General features: G+C 42.1%; 2 protein-coding genes across 2 annotated transcripts; both read left to right on the top strand.

Moving 5' to 3' along the window:
* The first annotated feature begins 596 nt into the window (after window positions 1–596).
* Window positions 597–2,216, top strand: LOC106581890 (major histocompatibility complex class I-related gene protein-like). The gene is made up of 2 exons (XM_014164327.2): window positions 597–757; window positions 969–2,216. The coding sequence occupies exons 1-2, from the start codon at window positions 700–702 to the stop codon at window positions 1,991–1,993; spliced, it is 1,083 nt and encodes a 360-aa protein (XP_014019802.1). The 5' UTR covers window positions 597–699; the 3' UTR covers window positions 1,994–2,216.
* A 985-nt stretch (window positions 2,217–3,201) lies between these two features.
* Window positions 3,202–10,294, top strand: rgcc (regulator of cell cycle). Its single transcript, NM_001146584.1, is given in 5 exon segments — window positions 3,202–3,410; window positions 3,728–3,901; window positions 6,728–6,838; window positions 7,353–7,415; window positions 9,416–10,294. Coding segments are annotated over 5 exon segments (390 nt in total). The 5' UTR covers window positions 3,202–3,376; the 3' UTR covers window positions 9,424–10,294.
* Window positions 10,295–10,879: the final 585 nt, after the last annotated feature.

Below are 10,879 nucleotides of genomic sequence, written 5' to 3'. Positions count from 1 at the left end.
TCTGGCATTTTTATTACACCGGACAATTTATTTCCTTGAGGCCCCACAATGGCCCATATTGTTCTCAAGGCCCCCACACCAGCCAATTTTATTTGTTAAGGCCCCCATTATTAGCGAGATAATTATCATTTTGAAAAAAAAATCTAAGTAAGACAGGCCCACTTGGCTAGAAATGGACCAGCTCATCTAGCATTTGCCCGAAATGCCAGATGGCAGTCCGCCCCTGGTCAGCCTGGAGATGACAGGGAGTTACTATAGCGCAGCTGTCTAGTTTTCATGGCTTGGGCTCTGGACACAAGGCCAGATTGTGAAATAATTTCCTTAGGCAAGCTCTCAGAAATCATTTGACATGAAATGGCAATTGGATCAAATCAAACAGTGATACAAAACATAAGAATCCACACAGGAGAGTTTTTGTAAAATGAGAGCCTAATTTAACAAAAGAATAGCTTGGAACACACAAAATACTTTAATAGGCAGACCGAACATGTTTTTTCTCCTAAATTATCATTATTTAAATCCCTAATTCTGTTTGAGAAACAGTTTATTGCAGATTTGTCCAATGACAGCATATACTAGGTGTTTGCCAAGAAAGTGAAAGTGTGTAAGGCTTAGTGAAAGTGAAAGTGTGCCAAATTATTTGAGAGCTGCCCTAGAAGCATATGAGCGTACAGAAAAGTATTGAACACATTCAGAACCATGGCAAAACTGTGTTTCTTTTTGATTTTGCTTTCACTTTACACCATCGTAAACGCAGGTAAAATGTACTTTTTATTCTCTGTCATATCTCATTTAGTATACATCTTGATTCTAGGAGCAGTGTGAGCACCAGCCTAGGTGGTGTTTAGTACCATACTGTAGAGAGTGCACCCAAAACTCCTAGGAAAACCGAGTAAAATATTTTCAGGAGCTTTTCAGACATTGTAAAAATATTCACGGATCTTGTTTTCACCTTCATTCACATTCAGGATCTCATTCTCTGTGGGCATTCGCAACTTGTATCTCAGGAGAAGCACCTTTCCCTGAGTGTAGTGTTGTGTTGATGCAGGATGACATTCAAGTTGGCTACTTTGACTCCAACAAGGAGCAGTTTATCCACAAGGGACCTTACGCCCCAGACGAAACGGAGGTTGAAGAAGCCCAAGATGCAGCTTATGTGTTTGGACACATGTTCCTCAGCATGAAAAGGCGACTGTCAGACCTGAGGTATCGCTTTAATTCCACAGGGAATATAGATGTTCAGCAGAGAATGGCTGGCTGTGAGATGTTGGATACTGGTGAACCCGGCCTTATTCTGTCCACAGATGCTTTCAATGCAATTTTAGCTGATTTAATATATTACAACATGACACATTATTCATACAATTCTGGAAACCTACTGTCGCCATGGAGTGAGGTGCATCAAACATATACAAAATGGCATTATCAGACCATTTACCTACCCGTTTGCATAAAAACATTGAAGAGATTTCTGGAGAGATTGAAGAACTTTGTGATGCGTAAAGTGCGTCCCAGAGTCAGGCTCATACAGAAAGCCATGTCAGGAGGTGCCTGTGTGAGTTGTCTGGCGTTTGGTTTTTACCCCCGACACATCAACCTGACCCTGCTGAGAGACGGCCAGCCAATAGTAGAACAGGAGATGACTGGGGGCCAGTTGCTGCCCAATGGAGACGGGACCTACCAGATGAGAAAGAGTCTGGAGGTCAACACAGAGGAGCTGAGAGAGAGACACAACTACACCTGCACCACCTCCCACCTCAGTCTGGACAACAAGCTGGATGTCAGCTGGATACCTGAGTCTGGGATGGACAGAGTGGGTCTTTATGTCAAGTCAGCTCCACTGGCCACGGTGGCCATAATTATTCTACTCAGCATTTTCGTTTGTGTAAGGAGGAGAAACACGGCTGGCTCCCAGACATTGTCACAGCTCTCCAACGCAAATGATGCCCAAGTGGCTGAGCAAATTAGCCTATCTTCACATTCTGAGACCTGATATATTTGCTGCTGCCACTCATGCAAAGACTTCAAAGTGAAAAGCCAATACAATGTAGGTTGATCTATGTTATACAGTATATAGCTTAATGAAGACAAGTATTTTTATGATGCAGTGGTGCATAAGCGATCCGAAAATGTGTACTGACAGTGCTATGATGTATGTATTGATTTGATATGTAAAAAAAGTGTTTTGTACTGCATTAAAGATCCATCAAAAATCATCATGAGTTTGGTTAATTACAAATGAGGGGCAAGAAATCTTACCCTAGAACAAACACAGAATATCAGAAATACTGTTTATCCTACTTATCACACCGTATTTCACATCAGATACCATAGGATATGAATATTCAGTCAGATTCTTGATGTACTGTATTTTATTAGAGGGGCCAGCTTCAGGGGCTGCAACTCTACTTCACACCACATGGTGTCGCTCCAAATTATTATTAGCCTACTACCAGAAACTCAATTAGGTTGCCGGATTTATGTGTAATTCCAGTTCCAGTCCGTTCTGACAAAGACCACACAAAGATATTGAAAGGGGATACCGCACAGAGACCGGAGTCTATTTTAGGAATACATTTCATGCTATGATAGGCCACAAGATTAAACTTTTTTGTACTTATGAATGAGACTATAAACAAATCTTGAATAAGATCGGCATTGTCCACATTTCAAATAATACATTGTTAAATAAATTGTTCATTAGTTTAATTAGTTAACAGTGTTTTACCACATTCTGTTCAAAAACTGCCCAGTGATAGAAGACGGAAATCTCAGGGTCAGGGATATAAATAAAACCTGAAAGTATTGCACGTACTGTACGCCCGGTAAGCATTACATCTTTGACCGCTTAGTGACACACAAGTTGTTTACAAACACAGTTACCGGGGATGACGCGAGAGAGCGGAACATCACCATAGGAATAGAAAACGGTCACTGATAGGCCTATACCGTAAAATCATGCATGTTGCGTTTTCTCAATTCAATTCAAGGTGCTTTATTGACATGGGAAACATATGTTAACATTGCCAAAGCAAGTGAATTAGATAATATACCAAAGTGAAATAAACAATAAAAATGAACAGTAAACATTACACTCACACAGAAATTCCAAAAGAATAAGAATTTCTCTCTCCCTCCTCTCTCTCTCCCGCCTCCTCGGAGTCACCCCCCCTGATGTGGGTAAGGGGAGAGTTTAAAACCAGTCTTGAGACGCAGGACACTTTGTCAGAGGGACAGCGCTTTGCTTTAGCGGACCAGTAGTGGACAGGAGCACACAGAGTGCAAACACGTTGTTATTGGAAATACCCGCGGAGTTTACTTCGTTCCGAACAAGTTCATTATACTGGATACTTTTGAGATTCAAAAGACAAGAAAAATGAAGTCTCCAAAGTTGAAGTCTCAAGGCAAATGTAAGTTAGACCATCTCATATGTTGTTCTGTCGACTTCCACTGGACAATGCACTGCACACTGACCAGGCACGGCGTTATTGGACCTTTCAGAAAGGGAGCCATGAAGTTATGTGAAACCGTGCAAGTGTGGTTCTTATTCAACAGCTGTTACAATGTAACAATGTTTCAATCTAACATGTGTGTTGCACATATTTCAATGACACAAAAACATAGACTGTCGATAGGTTGCATGGGATAGGCTAAATTAATAGCGAGCTATTTATTTTATTAATCAGTCCAGTATAGTAACGCATGCTTATTCCCTCCGTTATTTCAGCTAAATTCCTTGAGGAGGATGATCTGTCTGACGTGCTGTGTGAGTTCGACGCGGTGATCGAGGATTTCACTTCCCCGATGGAGAAGAGACACTTCCAGTACGACGAGCACCTGAAGACGGTGAAGAGACGGAGCAGTGCCAGCGTCAGTGACAGTGGCATCAGCGACTCAGAAAGTAAGTGAACCTTGCACGCACAGACACACACACAGTTCTCCTAGTACCCCCGAAAGACAGTGTAGCAATTGTGCTGGAATGCCTGCAACAGGGTTTGAACCAACGACCTTTCAGCTACAAGGCCTGACAGAGACTGCAATTACATAGCCTACAAGGCGGCAACAGTAGCAGTAGAAACATTCTCAAGCAGTGACAGGACCTATCAGAAGCCTAGATATGTTACTGTTTGCACTTTGAGGCTCACAATTCCCTTTACTCCGTATAGTGCCAGACTGAATTGCCATTCGTGCTAGATTATACATTGTCATGTGTCCCACAAGTGCTCTTCCCGGTCTGCTGAAAACCTATAGCAGGCAGACAGACACACACACACTCCCTACAGCCACACACTCCCTGATAAGCATCAGTGTTTGACTTGGAACTGGAAACTTTCAATTTCTCAGACAGACCATGCCTCGGTGGATGCCTCTGGAAATGCTTTCTCTAACCCTAACCATCCTCACTCAGTGCAACTGAATGAGTGGTCTCTCTCTCTCTCTCTCTCTCTCTCTCTCTCTCTCTCCCTCCCTCCCTCCCTCCCCAGATCAGAGTATCTGCCAGCCTCTCCTCATGTTCAGAATGCCTTCTCACTAACCTACATCACAGACTGACAGTTCTGTTATTGTTTCCCACTCTGAGGTGCAGCTCTCTTTCAGCCATGCATCCATCAGTCCTAACACACAATAGCTCTCCCCTGCGTGAGACAGGTCACTCTTCAATGCACTACCATGGGGAGGACAGGACCCAACACAGGAATCCTAGACCTAACGTTTTTACACTCGTCTGTAGATAACATGTTCTGGTAACTCTTCACATTAGGTTCCTCTGAAAATCTGTGTGCAGGAGTTATGCGATAGTTATTCTGTAATTACTCAAGTTAAAAACGTTAACTGAACCTATTATTACGTACTCTTTGAGTTATTACTAAAACAGATAAATGAAATAGTAACTCTCTCTGTGAATGCCAGGCCCCGGTCTTAAACATGCAAAACTGGACACCATCCTTCCTAACTCGTTCTGCAGACGTGGAGTTTGTAGAACACACTACAGAGCACCATGAAGTTATCCTTTCACATCTTCCTACAGAAATCCCAACCCACTCACATGTGGTTGGGAAATGAAATCAGTGTTCGCTTGGGGAGCGGGAGCATATTTCTGTCTATGTGTAACTGTGTGAGGTTATCACATTTGGGTTAGGGCCCGAGGCGTAGCACACACACACACACACACAAACACCCCGTATGGTAATGCACTGCTTGACGTCTGGGAGACTTCATAGCTGCTTATGACAATGAAATCTAAGCGCGTATAGGCTATCACAGAGACATGGCTGGCTTGGAATATGGGGGCTTGTGTGCCAAATATGCAGCAGTAGCTCAATCTAAATCCAAGATCTCTGGACCTAGATCAAGGTTTTTTTGTGTGTGTGTGTGTGTGTGTGTGTGTGTGTGTGTGTGTGTGTGTGTGTGTGTGTGTGTGTGTGTGTGTGTGTGTGTGTGTGTGTGTGTGTGTGTACTTGCATGTGGTGCTGAGAGGTGGAGGTCAGGGGTTACTCTAGGTATGTGCTGTACATCAGAGCCACTCTGTCAGGGTCCAGTGGAACTCTTGAGTGAGGAGAGAAAGAGAGAGAGAGAGAGAGAGAGAGAGAGAGAGAGAGAGAGAGAGAAAGATATTTTGAGGTTTGCCGGTTAAGCTGCTTATGCTGTAGTAGTTAGCCTCATACTCCTAGTCAGACCTGTCAAGAGTGTTAATACAAGGATTAAGTAGCAGACCAGCAGACCTCAATCTAAGCAGGACTTGAGAAAGGAGTTCCTTTGGATTACCTTTGGATTGGAGACAGCACAGGGAACTGAATGCATTTCTGTTGAAAATGACCATAGTAAAACAACTCGTTTTTGGGACGTCTATCCATCTACAGTACCCACCCTGACTTTATAACATACTTTATAGTCGGACAAAACTGAGCTGTGTAGAATTGAAATGAATTCCACTATACTGCCCATTTCTATATTGTACGGAGGAGAAACAACTGTTCTCTTACTCTCTCCTTCTCCCAACACCATTCCTTTCCTGGAAAAAAAACAAACAGTGATACAGATCTGTCGTGTTCTGTGGCCGGCTGAAATATCTACTGGCGGAATCAAAGTGTTCATTATGTCACTTATGCAATCACATAGTCAACGCTTTGACCACATAGGGCCTGACTTACCCAGTTTTACCACTGTGGGGAATGCAGGAGGGAGAGGGGTAACGTGTGTGTGTACTAGACGTGGCAGAGTTAAATCAAGCACACACTATTTATCACACAGGAGAAATATGTCCCTCTCTGAGTTAGGGTTAGGGCTACATCTCAATAGTTAAAGAGAGAGCTAGAGAAAGAGACATAGATAGATAGAATACCGCTGTTAAAATACCGCTGTTAAACAGCGGTATTTTGTTTTGGCCCTGTTTGAGGGGCCCTCATTGACTTCCCACCACCCTCTACTCATGTCCCTGCTCTGACCCTTTCACACTAACCAGATGACTTCTGTCAACTTATGAGTTAGGGAACCCACAGTCAGTCTGCTAGTGTGTGTGTGTGTGTGTGTGTGTGAGCAAGTGTGTGTGTGTGCAAAACATATGGATGTGGCAATAGGCCCTACAGCTGCTTCGGCCATACAGAAAGGTGATCAGTCTTTTAATCTCTCCCTTTCTCTCTCTCCCCCTTCTCCCCCTCTCTTCCTCTCTTTCTCTCTCTCTCTCCCCCTTCTCCCCCTCTCTCTTCCTCTCTTCCTCTCTCTCTCTCAGGTGCTGAGTCGCTCAACAGGAACAGCTTCAGTATCAGCGATGAGAGACTGAACTCTCCCAATGTCTTCTCTCCCTCTCCCACCTCCCCCCCACCTCTCACATCACCCAAAGGTGAGCCTCGACCCACACACGTATGCACGCGCACACACTCGCAGACACAAAAATGCAAGCGCGCAACACACACAACCGTCAGCATTCTCACCTTTCCACACACACACACACGTCATTCTGCCTACAACTTTTCTATACTGTATGCAAAGTCTTGTCCCAGTTTGACAATAGGAAGCATTTGCCAAAATGCAGCTCAGTATCACTCCTGTTTAGACAGAAGGATAGATGCAGGATTCAAGTCAAATGTTACAATAGGCAGCCCTATTGCCTTAGGCTTAGAGCACCTCAGCTATCCTCAGCTATTCCAATAGGCCACCTATTAACCTATTAGCGTTCAAGTGACTCATTCTTCTTATTTAGTATTGTAGTAGGTGTGTGTATATTTGTAGTAGATAATGCCATGTAATGTTCAATTCACATAATACATGATGCATGTTCATTTGAGGTTATGCAATTGCAGGTGGACAATACAGTTCTACTCTATCATCTGACCCTCTCTCTATGTTGTTTACAGCCAAACTGGGAGACACTAAAGAACTGGAGGACTTCATTGCTGACCTTGACAAGACGTTAGCAAGTAAGCTCTAATAGCTTACACCATTCACAGTACACTGTAGAAAGTAACTGCCTAACTCATTAAAGACATTAAGTAGTGGCAACTCAAACATCTCCAATGGTCAGTAGAACTCAAATCATAAAAGTAGTACTAACTCAGATGTCAATAAGATTTCTTATCACTTAATGTTTTTGAGTACTGTTAACAAATATTAGGTGATTGAAAAAATATAACTGTATTTATTTATGTTCCGCTAATCTAGTTATTCCATTTCTAGAAGTTATTGTGATTTAATATTTTAAAGTCAGTATAACATTTATTAAAAACTAAGTTGATCTTACTTGATTCTATTGTGTTTTACGTCTTTACTTAAAATAATGAAGTAATAGTCAGACACATTGATATTTCAGTAAAAAACATGATTTATCTGTGTTGTGCTGATATAGAATTATTACGTTTTTGCACGTTATGAATACTTTATAGTGCCACTTGGCTTTGATTTTAGAGGATTTATGATACTTGTACACAATGCTGTAGGCACGTTCGAAGAAATAAAAATAAATTTCTAGTATATAGTATTAAGCAGTTTATGGTGCTATGAGATGTAATTGATCATGATGAACAGATATCAAAACCGTCGGACAAATTGATGTTCAATAATGAGACAAGCCATTCCCACCATTAACAAGGTCATGTGCGCCGGTCTTAATGACAGAGCTTAAAGCTCTATATCCAGTTACTGATATGAGTACTGTGCTCAACAATGCTGGCTAAGGTGAGTTAAAATGACAAATCGTCAAAGACATAAAACAATGTTAAACATTAAGACACGATCACTGAAAATGACTCATCAGAACGACTTACTACTTAACCTTGAACAAAAATTGTAACGAAGGTTAATCATTTAAGTAAAGGGGACCCTACAATTTAATGTTTACTACAACAAATATTCATGTTCAAGTAACTTCAAGCATTATAGTTCAGAATACATAATACAATTTAATGCCAAAAAGCTCATAAAACACAAACCAGTTAAGTATTTACAACTTCAAAAGATAACAATATGGGTGGTGATGATGTGACTTTATTACTTTAAGTATTGAACACTGAAATATTTTGAGTTGGTTTTAGGCAACGGGTTTCCACAAAACAAAAATGGTAGCAGAACAAATGACTTATTTTACAATGTACTCAATCAAGGGAGTGTGTTCTTTATGCTAACTATGTTAGATATGCTAACCACCAATACATGATTGTCACGCCTTGCTGTTTCTCCGAAACAATGAGCTCTTAGCTGTCAGCTCTAAACAGGGTTGGGGTATGGGGATGTATGAGGATGTATGGATAGACCATGTAAGGCCTCGAGGGAAAGGGAAGATATCCCTTTCAGCTGTCACTCATGTCATTATGTCTTGACACACACACACACGCAGCAGCCTATGTAAGAATGTAACCAGAGAGAGAGCCTAGTTTATGTGGCGGGTACAGACCAACATAGCTCAGTTTATTTGTTTTGGACCGATCCTTTACTACAGTAGTCCAGAGTGTTGGAACTTGCATCAGGGCGGTTACATTGGAATGTGCCCACGTAAAACCTGGGCTGGAATATCAACTGTAAACGTTAGCTTCGGAATTGGAATTACCAATGGAAGTGTTCCGGTGCTTTTCTTAACCAGGCGGTTAGAGTACTGAATGTTCCTCATTCAAACCAATGGGACGGTTAGTCATTCAGTCACATTTCGCGATGGGACAGCAAGCCACATAAAGTAAAGGGACAGTCAGTTATTTGTCATTCAGGTTAAGCAGAGCCTGACATTTTTATTAGGGACTGCAGTGTTAATGATGGCTGCCAAGTAAAACTGACCACATCTCCTAACTAAGAATAGTGTTGGACTGCCAAGGAGCCAGAGAGGCTACTGCTAAGCACTGTGTGTGTGGGAATTTGTCTGTCCGTCTGTCCTGAGGCACGTAGAGGAGTCTACAGTCCATTACTAATCAAACGTCTGTCTGTCTCTCCTTAGGCATGTGACACGGAGCCGGAGAGAAGTGGCAGAGAACCTTTTTAGGAGAGTAGCCATCGCGAGGAGGGGACTCCCTGTCCAGCACCCCAGAACACACACACACCAGGAGTGCTGTGAACATAGCACAGGGACAGTCACAGTGACCGTCAGACTTGCTGAACAACTTCATCTCAAGGCTGTGTCCCAATATTATAAGACAGCGTCATCTCCTTGTCTCCTTTCCTTCTCCTCGTCTCATTTCCCTCTTGATCTGAGCTGATTGGACTGGATTGTTTTTTCTAGGTTTGCACGGTAAGAATGGGCAAATCTGAAATGGAACCTCATGTTCTATTGCACTATTTGGCATAGAGTGATATTTCGTACGCAGCCCCAGTTTATAAACTATTAGCAGTCATGGAAGAGAGGAGACTAGAGGAGACTAGGAGATTAGGAAGGAGACAAGGAAAGGAAGCTTTGTAAAAGTATTGGAACACTGTTAGACAGACAAACACCATCTCACATACACGGGACAGGCTGTGCGTCCTTTATACAAAACTTGAGCTGGAAGAGTATTTAAGAAATTGCTTTTTACTATATAAGTATATTTGTAATTGTATAGAGCTGGTCATTGTAAATGTATCAATAATACTTTTTTGTGAAATATATTTTTGTATCTGTGTAAATAATAATTGTTTCAAATTCTATTGCCTTGGTATTAAAAAGCGTATGATAAGTTTAAGGTTTGGCACACGTTGACTGAAGTTGAGATGTTTGATGCTTCTAACGAATGCAAACTAAAATCTGGATTAACTCTGAAAAACTGGAATGCAACAAAATGTATTGAATACAGCTAATATCAATTGCCTACCAGAGAATATTAAAATGAAATATTGTTGTTTTAAAATATCTCTTCTCGTTTTTACCCCCTGCTTGCTTTATTGGTCTCCCTTTTAACAAGGCTATATTGGGGGGAGTTTGAGTTTGAGTGACAGCTGGTCACTGGCCACCGCCTTGGCACTGAAGGACTGTGTCCCTCTGTGTCCCTGTCTCTATGACTTCTATGAGTGGTAGTCAGTGACCTGCTGTTGGTGTCTGTGCAGCTCTGTACACAGCTCTGTGGGGCGTAGACAGACATATTGAAATAGACATTCCAATTCCCAGGGCTCTTGTGATCATTACTCAACCCTTCAACAAAGCTAGTGGTTATGAAACTATGGCTATTTATAGACTGAGGTTGGTGAAGGGCAGGTGGGGTTAGGAGGTGTCTAGAAGGGATGTCCTGTTGGTCGCGGTCACAGGTCGTTGAGAGAAGACAGACTTCCCCCCAGCGGCTCCACAGTAACATTACAGCTAGCGATGATGAGGACTTCACCTCTTTCTACTGGGATATTTTGGCTCATTTTGTTTTTATATAAAATGACTCAAGAAAGACCAGAGTTAAAGACTTTGGAGACTCTCCTCTGACTGCCATCCCTATCTGCATGT

The sequence above is a fragment of the Salmo salar genome, chromosome ssa21 (genome assembly GCF_905237065.1).
Source record: "Salmo salar chromosome ssa21, Ssal_v3.1, whole genome shotgun sequence".
NCBI lineage: Eukaryota > Metazoa > Chordata > Actinopteri > Salmoniformes > Salmonidae > Salmo > Salmo salar.
This window is presented reverse-complemented; position numbering and strand designations above follow the sequence as displayed.

Excerpts from the sequence above, each read along its gene's own strand:
- LOC106581890 (XM_014164327.2), top strand. The coding sequence starts at position 700 with ATGGCAAAACTGTGTTTCTTTTTGATTTTGCTTTCACTTTACACCATC. Across the intron at positions 758-968 it reads TTACACCATCGTAAACGCAG|GATCTCATTCTCTGTGGGCA; the intron begins GTAAAATGTACT and ends ATTCACATTCAG.